Consider the following 24536-nt stretch of genomic DNA (forward strand, 5'->3'; position numbering starts at 1 on the left):
CAGTAGTGGACATGAGAGGGATTAAATGCTGCTCCAGAAAATAACCATACCTCCCCCATTGACGTTTTTTTTCATTTGAGCGCCCCCCATCCCTCCAGAACTATTTTCAGTGCAGCTTCATACTTCCCTTTTTGAAGTGTTGGATTTTGAGACCACAAACCCCTCAGAATTTGCAAGGTTTGGGTTTAAATATCTCTGCAATGGTACATTCAAAGATATGTAACTTGCTGAAGATGGTAACGTTTATTTTATTCAGTTCCACAAAAATCCAAACTCACCACATGGAGGGACATAATAAAATTTAGAAATTCTGAGGGGGTGGTGGTCTCAAAAGCCAACATATGCTTTAAAGGGGGTGCAGAGAGAAGGCTGGGGGGCTTTAGTCCCCCCAATATTTCCAATAAAAAATTGAGAAGAGTCTCTTAAGCCCCCCACCCCACCCCCGATGCCGGAGGGGGTGCAGGGAACGGGCTAGGGATCTTTTGTCCCCCTTTATATAATTCTGAAAAAATAAAGAAAAAATAAATAAGAAGAGTCTCTGAAGCCCCCCCTCACCCCTCCCCCCACCCCACTTCAAGTCACTAGTCAGTCCCCGGCTGGAAAAATGTTCCGAAGTTCCTGGTGTGGGGAGAGGAATGGGTATTTTTTATTTAAGAAAGATTCTGGCCAATGTTTCCCTGCTCAACCACATAAAGAAAGCGTAATATGTGTAGTCAAGACCCGGGGGGGGGGGGATCCTATATGAAAGGGACGCGGGTGCTCGTCGGAAATTTTGAAAAGAACCCCTAGAAGGGACCAATCTGGGTGTGGCTCCAGCTTTTCTTGTCCCCTAAAAGATAACATAAAACTAACGATATAATTTATATTAATTTGTATATTTCTTCGTTTTTAACCCTAAACAAGACCATTATGGCTAAAAATATTGGCTTTTTTCCCGGAACACCCTAAGTGAGACCAAAAATCCGAAATTTACACCCCTAAGCTAGACGACGAGCATCCCCATCCCTTTAATATGCGAGTCCCCCCCCCCCCCCCCCCGGGGAGTAAAGAGCATGGAAACTTCATCTGATTGCAGGTTAGATCTCTACGTAAGAATGTTTTGACCAAGTTCTCAAGTCTTTTCAGAAATAAAACAAACAGACTGCCCATGGCATCCAGTTATGTGTTTTTTTACAGCCATCAATTTGGGTCATCATGCAACAATTTTATATCAGTTAAATGCTTTCTTGGTTACAAATGGATATCATAGTTCAGCTGAGGTAATGTTAAGCTACTGGTACTTAGTTTATACACAAAGTGAAATTCTTCTCATATTTTATTAAATATATACACATTTGTCAAAGTTCAAAACAAAGAATACAATTTGCTGATACATGTACAGTAATTCTGAAATTTTCATTAAAATAATACATTTTTCAGACAAATTCCTTACTGACAGTGAAAGGATTTCATAACAGTCAGGTTGACAATCTTTGTGTGCCCACTAAAACAGTTTCAGCTTTGTTTGCCGCAAGCAAAATGCCCAAATATGATAAATATGCATGGATTTCTCAACAAGTGCAAACCTGTGTATATTAACCTCAATATTAACATTTTCGCAAATAATAATTATAATAATTTTTCTTCTGCAAGGAAACTAAGTATGCATGAAACACAAAAACAGAGATATTCCAAATAACACGTACAATGATTCCCAAATAAAATTTCTTGATGAAAAGTGCTAACTTTGTGTTTATATTTGTAGCAAAGATGTTGAAAAATAACTTGAATCTCTTGCCCTGCAAGAAATTCTATCTTCCCTCGTTGCTCAAAGATAAGCCACTCAACAAAGTTCAAATTAAATGCCAACCCAACTTCACTGTGGCGCTGCCACTCCAAAACTTTCTCGGACCAGCCAAGAAAATTAATTGGCATTGACATTTAACTTAAACTTAAAAAAAGATGTCTGATTAAACTTTGCCTTCATGGGCTATTCATATTGTTCCAATATTGTACTTTTTGCTTATTTGTTCAAAACCTCTAAATTAGTCTCTTGCGTCTGCCCCTTTACTTGACTGAAACTTACGGGAAGGATACATTAACAATAAAAGATCTTAATAATAGCTACATCTTCGATAGAATGCTAGATATACAATCTAAATGACATTAAATAACTTAATTTCTAACATGTATGTACAAATTTGCAAGACTCCAGCAGACATGAAGCTCAAAGCTTACGTCATTTTATATCGTAATAAAAAGTACAGAGGAAAACATTGTCTGCAGACAAAAATTACAGGCGAATAATCCAAAGATAACTCAATGTCGTGGTGGAGTCCTACTCAAAAAACGGTGTATCTTAACTGCATGAAGAATTGCATCACCTCGTGCCCGTCTCCCACTCCTCTCCAATACAGACAAAACTTTTTCAAAATACTTTTGATACGCCAGTCCCTAAGACTCAATCAATAAGGTGGCAAAATGCCAAAAGCTTATAATAATTGTTATTTCTTACACATGCATATTAAAACCGTGCTATTACTCTTTTCTTGCGTTAAAAAACAAGAGCAAGTATAGCTAGTCTTTGTTTGAGTAGAAACATTCTGACTTGTTCTTATGAAAAAGTCCTTGTAACCTTTTAAAGATAGGTCAAGAGGGTGCCACTTAAAAGCCTGAATGGCAGTATCTTCATGTGCTCAATAGTTATCAACAATTTTATTAGAATAACTAGGTGGCAGACAATTGACAAACTTGCAATCATCTGACTGGTTTTTAACTGAGGCCTGACTTCGACTGGCTTTTTATGCATCATTACTGAAGGTATTTAGAAAACCCAGGGGTGGATCTAGGGGGAGGGTGCAGGGGGTTTGCACCCTCTGAGACGACTAATACAACTGGAATTTTGCAAAAAAAACTACACCATTCCTTAGTGGTGCACCCCCTCCTAAGACAAATCCTGAAACCTGTCATGAAATAATCAGGTTAATACCCTTTATCTCTTTCCTTTGACCAGCCACTGGGTTAAACTACCGTAAAATTCTGGTTATACAGTAAGCCCTGGGCTTATACAACTTTGTAAGGGGTTTTTTGGTGGGCTTATAAACGGAGGGGCTTATAAGCGGAATATAAAAAAAACGTTTCGAAACGAACCACGGGAGTGTTGATTGAAATTCGTTTTTAAGTTTATAACGCATAATAAAGCAACATTTAGCCCTGTTCAGTACTGTCATCCGGCAGAGGGGGGCTTATATCCGGGAGGGCTTATAATCAGATGTATTTTTTTGTTGCCAGATAGATGGGCCTATAACTGGGGGGGGGGGGGGGGCTTATAAGCGGGAGGGTTTATAACCAGAATTTTACGGTATTTATAGTTAGACTACTTGTTCTATAAGCTTTACAGTCTAGATTTTAAATAGTGCACAATAACGACATGGCCTAATATTTCAGATATATGCAGTCGACTGTAAGTCATTATATATGTATCATTTTAAACCCCATCCTTCAATGGTAATGTTCAGCTCTCACTGCAAGCTGGAAGCATCTTGTCCATTCATTACTATACTTAGTCCACATGTTCTTTACTTCTCCCAAAGTTGTATTCAGTCTGGAAGGTAATTAACAAAACAAAAATATTGTCTTTGGTATATGTAGGAAAGGAAATCAACATATAACACCTTGTTGCTCTTTAATTAAACAGTTCATACTGCACTAAAATTGAGCATTCTCAGAAAACCAATAAAGCACCTATTAACGCCTTTATTGTTTTAGTACATGGAGAGAGGGTAGAGAAAACAACAACAACAACAATCTTTTATTTCGTGCCCAGAAGAGTTTGACATTAAGTAAATACATACAAAGAGTAATAATTAACAATAAAAAAGAGCACAGCCACTTAGAAATAGCTAAGGCTAATCGAGCTAAGTGGCTGGGCCAAGCGGAAAAAAATATTGCAATAGAGTTAGAGTATAAAAAAACAGGACACGATTTACATTCACATACACACACACACAGACAGACAGAGAACAAAAAAAGAAAAGTGTATGTACAAACACAGAAATGAAAAATAAAGTTCATCAATGTACCATGGCCAGTTAGTAGCTGGAGATAATCAATTCTTTTAAGAGATTTTTGAAACAAGCATGACTCTTAGATAAGTAAGCTGGCAATAAACAATAATAATAATAGCCACTGAGTAGTAACTTTATTATTGGTCAGAATGCTTCAGCTGTCTTGACTGAAAAGTGAATTAGACAACAGTAAGCACATACCATAGCAAGCTGTCGGCCAATGGTTCCAAATGTTACAACACCAGAAAAAAAGAACCATGGAATCCAAGTTCTGGCATAGAGGAAATCTGGTTCACCATTCCTAAATGGGAAACAAAAAAGAAAGTTTGTTTCAGTTTTCGGAAAAAAAGAATGTTGATGTTTTTATTACACAACACTAAGTAGCATTTTATACTGACTTTTTGCTAATTTATATCACATGCTTGGTGGCCTTAAATAATACTTATGGGTGCATGTATTAATAATAATATTAATGATAGATGGCATTGCAAAAGATTGGGGATGGCGAGACCCAGGAAATTTGACTTACATTCTGCAAGATGCATAATTCTTTTGAAGTACCATTTTTAACCCATTCTGTTGACTGCTGAAGCTTTGTTACATTGATTTTGCAAAAATTACGATCCTTGTATGTGAGAGGAAGTTATATGATGCACATTTATAAATCTAAGTTCAAATCCAAGAAGACAAATATTTTTACCTGTACACTCCAAGATAGATCAACAACTGTAGAACACCACAAGCACAAAGTGTTACAAGCACAGCCAGTCCAAGGCCATTTTGTGATCGGTCGAATAACCACCAAAGAATTAAAGAAGCTATGGCCATGAAGAGAGAAAAATGTGCTGGGCTGTTAAAAGATATTTTCTACAAAAAGTCAAGGATTAGTTAATAACAATCAATTTAACAAATATTAACACAATGATCAGGTAATGCCTTGGAATCAAATAAAGATCAGTTACATGGACAGTGGCAATGGCATTGATATGTTAAATTTTGTGGCTACTATATATTCTAATAAGAATAATAATAATAATCATCATCATCATCATCATCATCATTTTTCAAAATTCATAAGCCTTTCCTGGCAATCAGGTTCAAGAATGATTTTTCATGCTAATTGCAGATTCTCTTTAGGTTTTAGCTTATATTTATATTGTGCAAATATACAGTTTCAGCTTATTGCCTCCCCTCCTATTTGGGAGAGTGCCTGCAATTTACAGCCAGAAATTCTATACTGATAACCTAAATCTGTCCTGAAACTGGAAAAATGCATTGATTGGTCAACTTGTGTGTAATCTAACACTCAACAATAATGCCAACAGAAAAGACAACAAGAACTTATCGCAGATAAAAGAATATCTACTGCACCATAAGCCATAAAGATTTAACCTAAGGTACCCAACAACTGCCATTTATTTAAAAGAAATGTAAACAGAGCAATCCAACAGAAAGTTGTGCTGCAATACAGTCAACTCTCTCTTAACGAACACCTCTATAAGACGGACACCTCCATAAGATGGACACCTGGTGATGGTCCCTGGCGTTTTTCAGTCATTTTACAGTACAAAACTCTTTGTAAGACGGACACCTCTCTAAGACGGACAACGGACATTTTGAAACCACCAACGGACACGTACAAAAAGTTATCTACTGATAATACTTCAACTAAGTAGTCAGCGCCTTTAGAATACCAACTACCAAAAACAACTGCTATAACATATAAAGTATGGCACCAATAAGGTAGTTTTCTACTTACAGTATTAACGTTTGTAATGAACAAACAAGTCAAATTCTGTATTATTTTGTTCCACTTTACAGGTTGTAAAGTAAGGGACTAAAACAGACTGTATTCGGTACATAGCCGTTAGCCAATCCATTTGTGGTTACCCGACGGGGACGCCCAGACGGACAGTTGGGGGGTCGGCGGAGAGAGGATGTATTGATGTTTTGGAAAGCAGAAGAATATTATGATTCACTTTTCAGCTACTACTTATTTGCATCCTATCGAATATACAATAATTCCTTTTTTCGTATCTCGTTCTTCAATGAGTTCCAACTCAGTGAATCTTATTTGTGGGGTACTATGCAATTGCTTTGATATTTTTTTTTCAAGAGTGAGACAGTTTTACATTTTCAAGCCTGAACACAAGGAAATACCGGTATGTAAATATTGGTAAATAAAATAGCCAGCCATTTTACACAACACTCTTTGCAGTAATTTGTTTATTATAGGACAATTTACCACATTGACTAACATTGTTAATTGAACAATTATTGTAATTTGTACGCCATCTTTGATGTCGATATAAACAGGTTTAAACCAGTTTAAGAAGCATGCCAAATGCTCGTATATTTGTATTTTTTTTTTGACCAGCATTGCCACGTTGTACAATACTATCCTTTATCAAAGGAAACCAAAGTCAAATCAAATAGCAGATTGATATCCTACCATGTCTCAGTTTTATCAAACTGTAATTTGATAGGCTGAAACTAGTACTAATGACTGGCAAAATTGTAGCGTATTTCAGTATGATTGCAATAAGAAACCTACATCTGCCCTATATTTTAACCCTGGCAAACTGTCCACAAATATTACTCAAACGTATACATGTATGATTTCATACGAAGCACGTTGGAAAAATCTCGTGATTATTGAAAAAAGAAATTTGTGACGTCAATTTCAATACGCACGAAAGTAAACAGATTGAAAGAACAAACTGAAGCTTAGCGCCAATTCGTGGCAAAAAATAATGTTTGCGCAAGCAAAAGTAACCCGCTTTTTGCAAATTAATTGTATGTCTAGGGCTTTTAAAATGTTTTCTATTTTCTTTGCTGCAATCGAGCGGAAAGCGACCGGAAATGAACTAGGACAGACCATAAATTGCTATGTCTGCAATATCACGCTCTCTCTTCACAAACCTAAATAACTCTTCAGGCATTAAATTACTTCTAAAAACACGGAACCAGACGGTGTAAAGGATACAGCACAAGCATGGCTGATTCCAAGGAACAACACCACACATTTAGCAACGCTAGACCACTCTCTTTCGAGTTTGTGAGGTTTTCCAAGTCGAATGTCAGTACAAGGGTAAATTATTCCCACAAGGGCAGCCGCTGTTCCCGAGGACGGAGCAATCCACCACACAGCACTGAACAAGTTTGCAATTATTGCAAAGTCTACAGCTTGAATTCGCTTTCTACGTGCTTCAGGCAACACTGAAAACATGAATAGAACCATAGCAAAGAAAGCCCCGAGGATGAACAACACGACTCCGCGGACGAAAACGTTCACGACGGACGGGGCGATTTTTCGAAATATGTTCAGAAAAAATTGTCCGCTCGAAGGGGAGCGCCTTCCACAAAGTAAGCACTGCATTGGGAATCCCATCAGGCGATAAATAAGAAGAAGACTTCTGACAATGCTTGTAGAATTTATACAAGAAGGAACCGTTCGCTGAACTGTTTTCGATGGTCTGTGAGTGGCCTGACGAAAATTGACCAATCACGGGCCTCCAAATATCTGGTGGGCAAAGGTAAAAATCAGATGACATCTCAGCCAGGAATGAGCCAATCACAGCGTGTTTTGCAACCCGCGCGACTTGCCTCCGACTGACAAAATGGTTTGATTGTATATATTTTTTTTTCACCTTCGCTCTTCTTTTAGACAAAACAGTACTTAAATATTCAATTCTTCTAGGTCTCAGCATTTACAAAATACCTAAAACAGTACAAATTTTAGTAGCAAGTTGTGTTTTTTTTTGGTTTAAAAATTCTGCGATGTGGGGCAACATCACTTTATGGGCCAGGGAGCATGCCAATTTTTCGACCACATAAAATCAATTTTTGTTTGTGATTAGGTTTACAGATAGATAATGAGTTAATGGATTTTTAACAACCCATCGAAAAAAAGCTTGAGAATGTTTATACGCTTGGTAAAACTGCTGGATCGCAATGTTTCTCGATTTTACTTTCTTTCCACGACGACGGCTCATCGGTAAATATGGTCGAGTCCCAAATCGAACGAGGAGTTTTTAAATCCCTTTTGCTTCTGTTTTAGTTATTTGTCGGTTGATGTTTGGTCGACGAAACTAGCAATATTTTGTTTTATAAGGTCATCTGACAGCACTGCCGTACGAATCAGCCGGTAATTAGCATGTGGCACGTTTATTCAGATTAGTGGGCCGGGACATCACCTGATGTCTTTTGAAATCAGGCCAGCCCCCTGTAAATGTTGACTGGATCAAGTTTGTTTCCACTGTAAACGAGATTTTAGAGTAACTACAATCGGATGACAGCTTCCGAGAATATTCTAACCGATTCAAACTTTTAGAGTAATGGTTTAGTTTTACTGCACCACAAAAAACACGTTCAGCCAAGTATCAGTCTTTTCTCGTGTCCTTTTGAAATGTACAAGTCTTCAATGTCTTCAATCTCTCAAGTTCTTCCTACCTTTTCAAATAAATGATGCGAATTTTAATCAAGTGGGGGCGACAGGGGGGGGGGGGGGGCGAAGGGAATGTTGCTTGGCCAACTAGTTCAGAGGGTCTACCAAAACAATCAGACTACTCGCCCTCGTTTTCTATGAGCGACTAAAAAAACAATTTGGAGGGGGACATTAGGGGTTGCTGAACACTGCATTACCGCAAAAAATTCGGGAAAATATCGCAATACCGCAAAAAGGGAAAATCCTGCAATTTCATGAAGCCTGTATGTAGCTGGCGGATTCGTTGACGCGAGGGCAAATAAAGAGGCAAAAACGAGCGGTGGGACCGTGGAAACAATGACACCGTTTGCTGTCGTCGACCCTAACGCCAAGAAACCATCCCGAGAATACCACTATACAATTCAAGGGTCTTCAAGATTAAAATAAATAACCGAAACATCGCACGAAAAATTGGCCAGTAAATATACCGTAAAACCGCAAACCCCAATAAGGGGAAGCCTCGAGCCAAAGTGGCTCATACTTTCTGGGGTTTATCGCGATTTCTGTAGCATTCAGCGACTAGGAATATTTCCACTCACCCCTGAATGGGACGCTAGTCCATCGCAGGGTAATCCCCCCCCCCAGCATTATGTCGCCGGTACCCATTTATACACCTGGGTTAAGAGAGGGAGGCACTGAGAGTTAGCCTTCGAATAGACTGTCCACAGCCCTCTATTTTCGTGTTTTTCGATCGATGAGCGTGCAGTGAGAACGGCGAGAGAACTGGACGCCCCCTCCCCCCGCGCGCTCGCTTCGTTTGCTTTTTTTCGTTGAAAAATATCGAGAGGCTGTGGACAGTCTAGCCTTCGAACAGGCTCCCGAGTACTCCCCCCTCAGGCCCCGCTCTTCTGCTCGCTTCGCTCGCGTAACCCCACTCGGGAACCTGTTCGCAGGCTGTATATGAGAGTAAAGTGTCTTGCCCAAGAACACAACACCAAACCTCGAACCCGGACCGCTCGATTCAGAGTCCGGCGTACTAACCATTAGGCCACCGCGCCTCCCAAACCCCAATGCCCTGCTCTGATTGTTAAATAAAGCAATGCGTGATTTCAGAGGAAAAAAATTCCGGACAGTACCGACATAACTCTTAATTTTATGGACACTATTAGAGGACACTCCACAAATTGGTAGTAACTGTAGTGAAAAAGAAACTTGTTTATTCTCATGATATGAGCTATGGAAATTTCAATAACTAGTGCTAAAAGTATACCTAAAATATATATTACCTTTAATACGTTTTAACGTAATGGAAATGACATTTCCCTTATTTAAATATAAACTATAGATAAAGTTTCGCATTTTCTGCTAACTTGAAAGATAACAGAAGTAATATCCAATGAAATTCGTGACATTATTATCAAAGTAGGTTGTGTAATGAAATAACACAAGAGCGTGCACCGAAAAATTTGACGAAAGTTTGTCGCTCGCTATCGGGTCTAATACAGAATTTCCACTGAAAAGCTGGTCCTTGCTCCACTACACTTTTAATGTGAACTTAGCATACTGGCATAATATGGGAAAAAAAATCATTCGCGATCTCATTCACATACACTAAATCATCCTAGTAAGAGCTGGTTTCTTTAACAACCATTAGCCTTGGAAAGAACTTTCTTTCTCGCCGATTTTTCGCCTACCTGCTTTCTTAGGCTACTTTCATTACCTTAAAAATTAGTTAAAAAATTTAATTTGCAACTACCTTACTGGAACATGAGCAGCTTTGTCTTAAACGCAGAAGCACAAAAACTTATGGGATCGTTAAGGAAGGACGGGTAAGATTCACAATGGCGACAACATTGTGAATCTTACCCGATCGAAGCTGACCGATTACTGCTGACAAACATTACACGGGTATTACAGCCAATAACATCACGACATAACTGGCCAATCAGTTTCAACGGACCACATTTATAACATCATCGACTGACAACAATTTTTTCACTTGACTCCGAAGATAACCGGCACTTCCGCTCAGATTGTGCCCGAAACGACAGCTACAAAGCAACTTTTCTTTTAGAACTACCCTCACAAGGACGATTACACTTATCATTTTGTTTCTTGAGTTGGCCTTCCTCAACGATCCCAAACATCCTTGCGCACTAACATAGTTCCCAGACTCTCCCAAGTTTCCCCAGAATGTGGGAAATTGGGGGGGGGGGGGGGGGGAGGTGTAAATATATTTTGGCTTTAAACTGTAAAAGTAATAGAACACAGCTGTTTCTTGTTTGCTTAGCCAGACGGCAAACACTCGAGAAAGTTGGGAGAATGTGAAAGTTCTTTGTAAACAAAGTTAAAACATTTATGGATGACACCGTTCTATGAAAACGCTTTCAGCTGTGAATGTTAATGTTCTTTTCCTTTAATTTAATTATGTGAAAATTTTTTTGTGTTAGAGCAATTTTCTAACGACTTCCATAAAACGAATTAAAGTACTTAAAAACTGATTGCTGCGTACGGAAATAGCGATGTATATATAAACCGCCACCATTATAGATCGTGAAGCAAAAACATGCGACAACTGGTCAACACTGGAATCGCGGGAAAAGTCGCAAGCTGTCTTTTCATGTGATTGGTCGAAAAAACTTAAACTCTTCTCCGATTGGTCAGAGTGAGCACTGACCGCGTGTTTTGAGAAGTCATTCAAAAACCGCTCTACCTTAGGTAAGTGTAATTTAAATATGCTTTAAAAGCTAAACTATGTATCTAATATATTTTGATAGTGCTATTTTATCTGAATTTCCTTATTTTGGATCAAATAAATTTGAACTGAGGCGGTGCTGGTCAAACGATGCTCGTGCAGCTCTTTTTACCATCTCCTTCAAGGGCAACTGGCCAGATTTGGCTTCCAGTAGACGAGCAAAGTTACTTGTAAAACTTGCTTCGTTTTGCCTGCTGTTGAATAGAAAGAAAACGAAAAAAATATTAAAAGTATTGCCTTGGATGCAAAGAGAGATAAAGTTGGTGTTACACTGGGTAATGTCCCGTTTCTTGTATTGGAAAACTGAAATTATGGCTCGAGTTGCCCTCTAAATGTTTTAAATACGCCGGTTTACAGTTCTGTAAACTTATGCTGCAACGTTGTCGCAATCATTGCGAACAATCGAACCCTTTTTATCTCACGCACTTATATTATATTAGCCTGCTGCAGCAAAACTGCAAGAGATGAGTTGTGGAATACTGAACATTGCTAAGTGTAATACTGACTTAAATAACAGTTTCTTCAATAGTGTTTCAATGGCAGCTAATGGCTTGTGCACGCAAACGGGCACAAACGCATCAGTTCTGAAACCGACCTGATTTTTAATTCTGTTTCAGCCCTGTTTCAATCCTGTTTTAGTCCCGTTTCCGTTCTCTTTCAGTCCTGTTTTGTCAATGGCGTTTAGTGCAGTCGGTCACGTGACTATTCATCGTAAAAACGTGTAACTGGGGCTACCGTATTTGATTTGATTTTCGAGAAATGGAAAGAGTTTGTAGTCAGGAATTGGCCCGAATACTACTGAAACTTTGAGAAATAATTACTTGTATGGAGCTGAGAAGGCCAAGTAAATTTTCTCTGATTCGGAACGGCACACTGGGTAAGATGCGTGAAGGAAGAGCGAGAGATTATTAAACATGAGCGAAAATTTTAGGTTAGTAAGCTTAATGGTAGTTTGAAAATCTGAAAATTTACAAGGATTTGTAAGGAAAATCACTACGGCATAACTGGATGGCTCTTCACAAACAAATCCTTCTAATTTCAGACGGCTAGCAAAATATCCCATTTTGAGCGATATGCATGCTAGCTTATTTTTATAAGCTTTTTTCTATTCCTGTTCCGATATAAAGAAATTCAAGTATGGTCGTATCACGAACCTGGAATCACCATTTCCTCGCACTCCTTTGGGTATACTGATCATAACGTCTAGTGGTGCAATCATTTCCTTCAATCCTTCACTACTGGATGTGTTCAGATCGTCAACTACCAAAATTTTTTTCTGCAAAAAATACGACTGATGTCAGTGGCTGCTAGTCAATTCGCGAACCCTCCTTCTCCAGGAAGGTTAAACCCGCGGCTGAGGGAGATGGGGACCAGCCTTTACAATTGTACTAATATTTTCGTTACCATTTAGAATTGTAAAAAGAAACAACAAATTACTCTCTATGAAAATGATTGAAGACTCACTGCTCTGCGCCCGAGAGCAGGCTCATGTCGTCACGCGCGTGCGGTGACGACTCGTCCTCGTGAGTTTGTCGCTCACGATTGCGCGTGACGCCCCAAATGCAAGCCTTTTCGCAGGCGACAGAGCCCCCGCCGGGAGAGGAATACGGCGCGGCGCTGCCTCGTCCCCAGGCGTCCTCGTCCTTGGTCGTGCACGGTTCGCTTGGTGTTGTGGGACTGACGTGCACGGTTCGCTTGGCGTTCTGGGCCTGATGCGGACGGGGAGGCTCGCTCCCTAACCATCAATCCCCGCGCTCCCTGTTTTCCCGCCTTACCGCCTCAACGTCCGGCCAATCGGCGCCTGGGGACGAGGCAGGGCGCGGCGCATTTTGGACTGATACAGTGTATAAAATTTCCAGTCTGTTGTTCTCGCGATTTTCCAATTCCAGTCTCAGTTCTATTGCTTTTTTGTTTATGATTCCCAGTCCCTGTGACCCAAATCCCATTTCCCAGTGAAAATTTGCCCCAATTTCCGTTCCTATTTTACTCCTTTAGGCCCCTCTATTCTTTCTCGTCTCAGATAACGGCCACGAAGCGAAAAGACTAACATATAAAGCAAGGACAAACAAAGGTATAGATGGATAGATAGATAGATTCTAAAAAGATCTTGAAAAGAAGCAAAAGTGTAAATTACTTACACCGTGGAGTTTTTCACACATGAGGTCTAGTGTCCACTGAAGGGATACACTGCATCGAAGAGGCTCAGCACCAAAAGCAAAATCGCTTCCAAAGAAGTAGTTGCCGTCCATTATCTGAAAAACAATTGCATTGCATGATGATCAGCATTTTTAAAAGAGGATTTGGAATTTATTGTGCTACGGTCACCTACACAAAACTTGATTTAAAGAAACATAAGAGAGCTATGTACTTCCGTTAGCCTACGAGCTGACAGTTAGCGGCGCTTGTACTGCTTGCATCAGCAGGCTACTCTTCCGTTCAAGCCCCGTTTTAACTTTGATACTTATTTGATAAAAAAAAATTGGAAAAACAGAATAAATTTTTTTCGTGAAAACTTTAGATAACAATAATCAATTAAATTTTGGGCTTAGCCCTGCATCTGTTTCTTGTACTCTCCCTTCTTTGTGGTTAAACCCAGACCCGAGAAGAAATTCTGGACTCATTCTTGTTCTGCCTGGGTTCAACACCAATATAGGGAGAGGGAGGGAGAAATGGCTAGAAATCTGGAAAAATGCCTCAACAATAAATATTTATTTGGACTAGCGTCCAGTCTCCTCGACGAGTTGAGCACGTGATCAAATGTAACTCGCGCGAAATTCGACCGGGAACGACAAAGAATGAGCAAACAATGAGAAATTTTCTCCTTTTCACGTTACAATTTGAAGCCCAGGTGAGCAAAAGACCTTCATATAGCCCTTTAAAGACTTTCTCAACTCAAGGAGATCCGTTCCAAGTTCAGCAAAGCTGGTGCTTCCCTTGTAGATGACGAAAGACACGCCAACAAATCTCCAAACCGGCAACGAAGGATACTTCCAAAACGTAGCATATGTAAGCATGTAAGTTGGTATAAGTCGTTTTATATCTTTATATTGTTCCTGGCGATAAAAGCCTAATTAAAATGAAACACAACAAGCAAGGAACAACTGAAAAGTACCGTTAGAGTCGCATTTCGCCGGACTGTCAAAAAAAAAAAAAAACTTGAGCTTACCGTTTTTGTGTAGCCCATGAAATATACCAGCACGACTTTCTTCCTGTCGCCAGCCAACTTGTTCAAAGCTCTTCCCAGCTCGTCTTTTATAACATTTGCTGGTTTGTCACAAACCTCCAAATCTGTTGAAAATAATAAAGACCTTGCTCAAGGAAAGATAATGTAACCACTAGGGAGGGCAGAAGTTCATAAGAGGGTTGGGGGAGGGGGGGGGGGGGTAAAGTTCTTGCCCTGGGGACTTAAAGAGAGAGGGGGGAAATTTGTAGTGCTGTACAACATGCCCATTTACTGCTTATTTCTAATAAATCTTGAAAACCTAATTAAAGAGGAAGCTTTTAAAATAAATTCACAATTTGCAATCAAAACATACCACACTTCCACCCAGTTTTTAACAGTGCCATTCGTAGATGTTCACAGTTCTGTATACATTTTGTCTCAACACTGAGTCCTTCATACTTTGAGTTTGCAACTATTAAGGCATGGCAAGTTGTGTCTTCCAAAGAATCCACTTGAAGTCCTTGAGATTCAAAATGATACAAAAATAATACTAAAATTAATAAATTTAACTATCTGCTGGTCCCTATTTTTTTTTACGAGAAAGGGACTGTGAGAGTAATGAAGCGATCATCTCCTGCCAAAGAACACAGGGTCATCCCATCCAGGGCTTGAACCTTGGTGGGTTGCTCAACCTGAGTCCAATGCAACAATTATTACGCTACCGGCTGCACGACCAACTAAACACATGAACCATAAGGGTTTACAGTCAAAGCTCCTGTAATTGACAACCTTGGGAAGCAGAAAAAGTGTCTGTGAATGAAGCTGGCCACTTAACAGGAATGACCCTCATAAGTGGCAATTTTAACAGGGCTGGTTGGCACGTATGGTAGCTTTCACCAGTCACCTTAATATAAATAATATTGCTAAAACAGCAACTACTGACCTCAATTTATGGCAAAACAAACACATATAGTACAGTAGTTACCTCACCATAAAATGACAGAGGTATGATTTGCAAATTCCTACTTCTTGAAATTGTCACTTATGTGGAATGGCCCCTTATGAGAATGTCTAAATACAAGGCTGATTTAAGCAGAGCTAGTCTGCTTACAAAAGTGTCTGCTAGGAAAGCTTTGGCTGTTCTTAGGAGTGGACATTAAAGTTTCCTCTTTCATCAGTGTGCGCACTGACCTGGCAAGCCCTCATCAGGATTAATACAGATTGGTAATGGAGATGAGGTGAGTGAAAATTCCACAGGTGAACTGACAGACTGATCTGCCAAATCTTCTCTGACTTTGTCAAAAAGCTCAGCTACCATCATGTTTGACTCCTGGGACAGGTTCTGCACCACACTTTGAATGTAGGCTCTAAATGTAAAAGACACAATTACCGGTACTTTTAACACAGTTACTTCAGCCATTCAAAGTCCTTATGCTGCAGCACTACATAAATCAATCAATCAATCATCATCAATCAATCAATCAATAAATTTGTATAGTGCTAATATCTGTAAAACTATAAAATTCTTAATCGTTGTATTTGTACTGGTTATATAAAAAGAGCATACCTCGGTAAAAAATAAATTTATGTACAAATCAAACTAAAAACAACTACAAATAGCAAAATTACTCAAAAACAAGAAAACCCAATATACATTTCGCCGATAAAAGGTTAAAAATAAAACTTAAGTAAAAGCTGTTAAAAATTGATTCCGTTTCGATCTGTTCGATCATCATCAGAGTGATGATGATGATCGAACAGATCGAAAACGTTTAGAATCAATTTTTAACAGCTTTTACCTTAAGTCTTATTTTTAAGAAAACCCAAGTAAAGAGCAAGCAATCAAAAAGGTACATTAACATATATTTAATGCATTGACACTTGCAGGCAATGCGGAGAGTGCATTAGATGTATGTTGTGAAGGATATACAAACTGGCATATATATGATGCTTACAGTCTTTCTTGTTTTGGTCGAATAGTTCCTGGAGGGCATGGAAAAGCAATGAATGCATTTGGTGGTGGCTGAATTGGAGCCAATCCTGGCAGAACACCATTCATGTTGTCATATTGTACTGTATTCTCATGAGCCCCATCTACTATTACCACTTGCATCTGAAGAAACAAAAAGAAAATGTATCAAATGGTGAGACATTAGTCAAGGTATATGTTGTATACAGCTAAAAAGGAAATTATATGTTTAAAAAATTTTTAAGCTCACGACTGATCATTTAATTTACTATAAATCCTTACAGTCTTGTGACTAAAAGTGGGATGAGACGTGGGGACTGGGACGTGAGGACACATGTTTGGGACATGGGACGGGTGGCTTGGGACTTGGGGATGTGGTCCTGGGGACGTGGGACTCGGGACAGGGACGTGGGGATGCAACATCAAGGATGCCGGGATGTATTAAACAAACAGAACTAGTTTTGTGTTGAATGTGTAGAATGCAATTTCCGGAGTTGATGAAAATGAAAGATACACATAAGAGTAAACGATTTTGGTCACGTGGCTTTGCTACCCCAATCCCACTTCCCCATGTACCATACTCCCAAGTCCCAAGCCACACATCCCCAAACACGCATCTTCACCTCCCAGTCCCCACATCCCTTATGTACATACATAATTTTCACTTTGCTGTTTCACCAGCCAGTTGATGTTCAGGGAGCTGTGCATAAGATCTGCTCGTGAGGAAGGACTTTTCAAGTTAGATGGAAGCAGGTAATTCTCACCATTTATCTGCAAGAGAATCAACAGAAAAGAGTCCAGAGTACAGTATTCGCAATCTTGTTCTACTGTTTTCACTCTCTTTTTTAAATCGTTACCACAAGTATGTTAAAATTCAATTTATGTAGGATAATTACCTGCACTGTGGGCCCCACTAGATAAACAAAGGAGACAATTTTTCCAGATTCCCCAGGATGCTTCAGAAATGAGTGCACAGTTTGGATCAAATTTGACACTTTGCACTTGGCTTTGCTTACTACAATTGAAAAATAAAGGCAGATTATAGGTGCACTGTGTTATTACTGCCCAATTAATGGCACAGGCTGGGCATAGGGTTTGGATACAACTGCATGTAGTTATTCATAGCACTGGCATAGGTAAATGGGATGTACATCTCATGTCCAGGAAATGGCATCGGTATCCTAAGAGTGGATATCAATGGCAGCACTGGTATACCGTATTTTCTCGATTAAACGCCGGGCCCCGAATAAACGCCGGGTCTCCAAGGTAGAGTGGTAAGTAAGCCTTTTAATAAGCATTTATTTGAGGTGTAATATGCTTTAGGTATGATGGCACGATGCATTCATGTCACAAATAATGACCAAAAACCCCTGTTTAATAAACATTTTGCTCAAATAAACTGCACCATTCAAATAAACGCTGGATCCACAGAACCATGCAAGTTTGAAATAAACGCCGGGGGCGTTTAATTGAGAAAATACGGTAAGTGCTAAGTCTTAACTGTGTGTTCAGGGTCAAGGAATTGCATGTACTTGGCATTAATTCTTAGATGTACATGTGTCCATCTGTAGCACCAGGCATACCAATACTACCCATTCTAACCACTAACATAAGCATGGAGTTCACATCCACATTCCTGTGCCCAAGCAATGGCAAAAGCATTCCAAGTTTAGCTGCAACCTACACAACTGGTGTGGATGCCAAGTCTTGAAGTACACATAAGGGTAAGTCCTTATGTCTGGATGAGCCTTTATTTGCTCATTCCTAGCAGCACCATCAAGTGAATGGAGACAGTTTATGCACATGTACAAGCAGTGGCATGCATGGATGTCCCAAGTGGATATACCCTACAATGTACATGCATCCAACAGCACTTGTATGGGTGCAACGTTATGATTTGGCCATGCTCAACCAGTGGCATGTGGGTTAAGCATCAAGCCTGGATACACCTGTGCTCATTCTTAGCACTGGTTTGTGCATGAAGATGTTATATTGTGATGTCCAAGCAATGACATTGGCATCGAAAATGTGGATGTGCCCAACACTGGTGCAAACCAGTATTGGGGGGGGGGTTAATGGTGAAAAGTGCATCAAGTCTGGACACACCTGTGCTCTTAGTAGTGGAATGTGCACGATGATGGTACTTGGCTATGTCAAAACAATGGCATGGGCCTCCCAAATATGGATCTGCCCTGCACTCATGCTTGCCAGTATTAATTTGGTATGGGTGCATGGAATTGGTGTTACCGAGTAACACTAAATGTTCTCTGTACACATCTGTAGCACTGGATACACCAGTGCTCAGTCTTAGTACTGGTGTGGGTACAAAGTCAATACATCCCAACATGTCCAGGAATGACAATGACATCCCAAGTTTTGATGCAGTATACACCCAAGGCAGCACTTGCATGAGGGCCAAGCAAGCCTTGAAGTGTCCATGTCCACATAATGTCATGCATTGGGTATCAACGGTATCACTTGTTCTTATTTGTGGCACTGGCACAGGTGTATAAACATCTCATGTGCTGAGGCAATGGTATTCCTGTCCCTGGCCTATTGTGAATGTGCCCTACCGGTATGGGTGCCATGTCTTAATGTGTCCATGCCTGAACATTTAATCTAGATGTACCTGCGCCCGTCTGTAGCACTGGATTCACTGTACTGGTGCTCATTCTTAGCACTAGCATGGGCATGAAGTCAGTACAGGTGTACACCCCATGTCCAGGCAATATGGGCATCTCAAATTTTGATGCACCATATGTGGTATTGTATGACCGAAAGGCAGTGTGGGAAATATAGCAAGCACATGTATGGTTTTGAGTTCAATCTGGTTTCTGCGTGTTTACCTTACTAACTATGGTTTAATCTGAATGTTTACTGCTCGTGAAGCACTACACCATACATTCAAGGCAATGCTTGTATGAACATCAAGCCTTGAAGTGCCCATATGCACCTAATGCTATTGTTTGGGTATGAGGTTGGGATGCACCTGTTCGTATTTATGCACTGACATGGGTGTATCATCCTATGTCCAGGCAATGGCATGTGCCCTCACCCATGCTAGCACTGGTATGGGTGCCAGGTCTCTAGTATGTATCCATGCCCAACCAATGGCAATTAGGCTGGTCATCAAATCTAAATGTATGTGTGCCTATAGGTAACACTGGGTACACTGGTGCTCATTCTAGCTTGTCCAAGCAATGGCATTAGTGTCCCAATTGTGGATGTGCCTCACACTCATGCCAGTTATGGCATGGGTACCAATGTTCTTCCAATTTCCAAGGAAAGGCATGGCAGATTGGGTATCCCAAGTTTTCATGCACCATACACGCAAGGAAGCACTGTATAAGTGCCAGGCCTTGATTGCCGATATACAACAAATGGCATGGATTGGGTATCAAGCCTTGATTCATCACTCTGACATGGGTATAAAGTATGTGTATCTTCATCCTCATGTCCCATTAGTGGCACTGGTTTTCCAAACATGGATGTGCCCAACACCCATGCCAGGACTAGTGCTGGCATGGCTGCCAAGTCTTGATGTGTCCAATATGCTTTTGAAACCAATGGCATATAGTGTGGGCATCAATAATTTATTGGTGTATCGGTATGTCTTACATCCAGTGCCAACACTGGTATAGGTGCCAAGTTTGGGTGTGCCCATGCCTGTGAACAATGGCTGGGCATCTAATCTGGATATATGTTGCAGTTAATTTTTGATCTCATTAATTTTTTATTTTAACTAGTTAGTTTTTCTAACTAGTTGATTTTTTTAACTAGTTAAATAATGTGGTTAGGGTTAGGTATCATATATTTTAAAAAAATAGTAGTTCACCCAACGTTTCCTACGTGGCAAAGTGGATAAGGGGTTGGACAGCAAATCCAGAGGTTGAGAGTTCAAATCCAGTGCAGGTTAGTAAAAAATAAAAAAAATAAATGATAGTACTTAGGGGAGGGGGATAATAGCAGATAGTAGGGGAGGGTTAGTAAGGATGGGGAGGGGGGTGGTATAAGATATCAAGGGAGGGGAGGTGTTCTACTTTTTCTAATTATTAACCTAGAATAAAAAAAAACTAGTTAGAAAAAAAACTAACCAGTTAAAATAAAAAATTAACTGAGATCAAAAATTAACTGCAACATATACCTTATTCCCATTCATAGCACTGGCATATGACTATGAGCCTCTTGTGTGCCCTTTCAAAGTAATGGCACAGGTGTGTCTAGATGTTTGCTTAAACTCCCATACACAAGAACTAGCATGTGAATCTTGCATGGGGACCAGGAATTGGACTGATTGATTTCGTTGTGCCTCTGCAAAATGTGTCTGTGAAAAACTAAGGGTTCCAAGTAAAAGCAGCACGGTATGATCATCCTTTATAATGATTAAGTCATTTATAAGATGGTCTGATAACGACTCTTACCTACATCCCATATGCATGAGTCTTCAAGCACAGACCCCAGCTTACGCAATTCACGATCATGCTCTTTATCCTCTTTATCGTTTCCGGTAGAGCAGCTAATTAAGAGTGCATGGAATTGCTTTTTCACATTCTCTGTTAATTAAAACAGGAAAAAACTACAGTGAACTTTCTCACTCAGCAGGGTCAGATCACACAAAAACTGAGGGATATTCAATTATTCTAGCAATAACACTGACTTAAAAGTTTATGCTTGATGTATTTGATTCCTTTTTCACTGCACTAGCATTGAAAGATTACATGTCATGTCATGTTTCCGTCAATTAATTTCTTTTCTTTTTATTCTCTTGTTATTCATGTCCATGTTAATTAGGAGTTGACAATGTTATCTTTTTCATCTACAAGCTTATAGATTCTTTGGCAAAGTCAATCTGATTGGTTGACAGTGTCATTATGCAAAAGACAGCCACCACAAATCTCAAACCTAAAACTAGGTTATTGACATCTTATTTCTTTTTGCCATAATCAAGCAGATGACAATGGAAAGAATTTGCTAACTAATAATGCCTGTAAAAGTAAGATCTAATTGGACCTTGGAGGTAAGGTAGTCTGGGTTCAAGCCTGGTGGCTCATCAGGTCGGAGTTTTAATCCCGGTTTCAGTAGCATGATATTTGCTGGTACCCATTAATACACCTGGGTGGCGAGAGACACTATGAGAGTAAAGTGTCTTGCCCAAGAACACAATGCAGTGCTGCGGCCAGGGCTCGAACCTGGACCGCTTGATCTGTCACTGCAGCTCCCACAACCTTGGACCTTAATTGAGGCCACGGGGATTAATCATGACAGAAAACTTAGAGTTTCAATGTTGAAGGTTATTGTTAGTGTCAATACCTGTGGAGTCAAACACATCATCATCATCATCATCATCATCATTAGAAGTGATGCTGCCATTTCCCTCTTCTTGGCTGGGTATCCGATAATCTGGTTTGTCAAGATCATCCATCTTACACATTCCTGCTTTTGTATGAAACTTTGGTTGTCCTCTATTCGCTTCAGGTTCTTCTTCCTGAGTAGGACTGCGGGCATCTGGCTTTGTATCGACTTTGCTAGGGTCTTGGCTGCATTCTTGTTGTGGAATTAAGGATGGCTTCAATTTTTCTTCTGGGCTGCAGGTTTCTTCAACTGGAGATGTTGCACATGCTGCATCTGAAGAAAAAAGTGCTGGAATTATTATTTTTGACAGTTGTGGTCATGACGAGTTGACGCATTAACACAAACATTGTTTTGCTCAAATGAAATAAACACTTTCAACACTTAAAACTGTGTTGTATCTCTAAGAGAGACATTTGTTTTAAAACAGGATAGAATACATGCCAATACTGGCAAACAGCAAACAAACCTGATGCCAGCTGGTTTTCAGAACTTTCAGTTGCTTTCAGCAATGCATCAGAAATATTAGGTTGCTGTCGTATTTCATCTATCACATCCAACCTCTCAACGTCAGGATGCCTCAACCAAGCAATGAGATCATTAACAGTCTTGTGCTTTTGTATCATCCTTTCAAACAGGCCTTTCATTTTTCCATTTTCTCGGTCATTCTCCAGTCGTCTTACTTCCTCAGAATTCAGGTTCATGACAGAAGCCATTCCCCGCCAGTCATGGTGGTTTGCATCAGGTATATCTAGCTTCATCTCAATCATCGAGCGCATACGGTAGGGAATGTGCTGTATAAGGGTGGCTGAATTTACAAAATAAAGAGCAGCAAAATGTGAAATGGATGTTAAGGTGACATTGATTTTTACAACCAATGTTGCGTTAAAAATCATATCCGTGTAACATGGTGCGCTGGACAACACAACATTTTGTTGCAGCAACATGATGTGGGAACTTGAAAGCGATTCAAATGCCAGCAACATTGTTGCCCAAACTTTGTTGGAGTTGATTCGTGTAACTCCCTTGCCGTCAACTCTTAATGCAATTTGCTGACATAGTTACTCGTACAATTTTTTGTTTGAAATCGTCTCGTGTAACATACCTTTGCCACAAGTTGCCACAACGATGTTGCCGTTAAAAAATGTCATTAAAAATTGATCCGTGTAACTTCAACTTTAACTCTTTCAGAACAACAACAACAAAAAAAAACCTTGAAAAACACATTTAAATTAAACTTTTTTTAAAAAAATTAAATTATACAGCTTCCACCAGTCTTCTAAAGCTTGTTGGTGAAGCTATAGGGTGGCAAGGTCATGGGTTTGATTCTTGGAAATTGTTTTTTAGGTAAATACCTGCCCATTAATCTGACCACCTTAAGTTGCCAAAGTGACAATTTAACTCCAGCTTACTTTCAGTGAGTGCTTCCTCTTGCAGTGCTTGATTGTTTGCCTCTGCAGCTGAGGGCTGTTTACTAGCATGCTCAGACCCTTGTCCTTGGCTGAAGTTGTTGTACCTTTCATTGGCATTTCCCACACTATAACTCCGTACAGGTAGCGAAGAATATGGAGGGGGTGGGGAATGCGCTTCTGCATCATCACCTTGATCCACAGGTTCAGCAGACTGCGGAAGACTTTGTGCTCTTCGTACTGGAAAAGAAAAAAGTGACTTGATCATATAAAAATTCAATATAATCATGTGGTCCCTGACCAGCAATGCTAAGCTGGATTAATTGCAAGGATCAGAATGTTAGGTTTTCTAACACTTAATAATAATATTTGTTGATTCTCCTTGAAAGCATAGTGGTCTATAGACTCTGGATTAAGGTCCAGGTTTGCACCGGCCAGTGTCCTAATGTGTTGTGTTCTTGAACTTACAATGCCTCCCTCCACCCAGGGCAATCTTCCATCTCCAAGGAGACTCCATGGAAACTAGGATAATATCCGAATACTTTAACTTGAGTGTGGATCACCTTTGGCAAATTTTCTAATTTGTAGGAATCGCGTCATTTTTGTGGACAAGTGAATTGTGCAAAAATTAAATTAAAGGAAATCTCCTGACCTTAAACTTGTAACATCGCGTGACTGTAATTTACATGCAACGTCTTCGAAGTGATTCGACTTGTTACATGTGAGGATAAAGGGAAATAAAAGAGGTTTCTTACCTGTCTTCCCTTGCAGTCTACTCTCTTCATTTTCAAGCTCGTCTGCTAGATCGGACATGTAATTGTCGGGATGTCGCAAGGCGTCTATAAAGATTCCAAAAGCTTTTGGCCCTCTCTTCTCCAGTAAACTCACTAGGGTCTGCGCTCCGTGTATAGCTCCCATCTGATTTTCTTTCGCTTTAATTTCTTCTATGTCCGAAGTACTGAATATCCTCTTAAGATATACAGCAAAAACGGTGGGGCTGGAAATTCTGTTCATGATTACGGTAGTCTTGTTTGCTAACACTTGCCTATGAATTTGATCCATTGTAGCAAATTGTGGCAAAAAATGACGAAATTAAACAACTTTGCTTCTTCTGTCCTGACTCCTACGAGGTCAAATGAGATGTAAAAGGGAGTCGGCCCACGCACAGGTAGAAATAATGCTCAAAAATTGTCAAAAGCTAAAAATACATCCAAGGGATTTCTCCCAATGAACCGGAGTTTCATTAATGTTGTATACTTCCGGTTGCAATTCCGCGAAACGCGGGAAATCGTTGCTACAAGGAATTGTTTTCGTGTGGTTTCTATTGGTTTCTTATTGGTTCGTTTGCCCCGGAAAAAGTTCGTGACATGTTCGGATATTGTTTTCGCTTTTCGATGATACGCAAAATTAGTTTTCAGT

General features: G+C 39.9%; 2 protein-coding genes across 2 annotated transcripts; both read right to left on the reverse strand.

The window, feature by feature from the left end:
• Nucleotides 1-1297: 1297 nt before the first annotated feature.
• On the reverse strand, nucleotides 1298-7600 carry LOC144661613 (insulin-induced gene 2 protein-like). The gene is given in 5 exon segments (XM_078522415.1): nucleotides 1298-3583; nucleotides 4248-4347; nucleotides 4747-4913; nucleotides 7033-7504; nucleotides 7506-7600. Coding segments are annotated over 5 exon segments (876 nt in total). The 3' UTR covers nucleotides 1298-3541.
• A 2067-nt stretch (nucleotides 7601-9667) lies between these two features.
• LOC144661515 (uncharacterized) lies at nucleotides 9668-24418 on the reverse strand. The gene is made up of 14 exons (XM_078522301.1): nucleotides 23873-24418; nucleotides 23121-23357; nucleotides 22178-22516; nucleotides 21670-21984; nucleotides 20781-20912; nucleotides 17256-17374; nucleotides 17014-17130; nucleotides 16346-16503; nucleotides 15582-15757; nucleotides 14764-14910; nucleotides 14394-14515; nucleotides 13366-13479; nucleotides 12382-12503; nucleotides 9668-11421 (listed from the first exon to the last, which is right to left on the reverse strand). The coding sequence occupies exons 1-14, from the start codon at nucleotides 24177-24179 to the stop codon at nucleotides 11271-11273; spliced, it is 2556 nt and encodes an 851-aa protein (XP_078378427.1). The 5' UTR covers nucleotides 24180-24418; the 3' UTR covers nucleotides 9668-11270.
• Nucleotides 24419-24536: the final 118 nt, after the last annotated feature.

Source organism: Oculina patagonica, chromosome 7, assembly GCF_052425735.1.
Source record: "Oculina patagonica isolate OP01 chromosome 7, crgOcupat, whole genome shotgun sequence".
Classification (NCBI taxonomy): Eukaryota; Metazoa; Cnidaria; class Anthozoa; order Scleractinia; family Oculinidae; genus Oculina; species Oculina patagonica.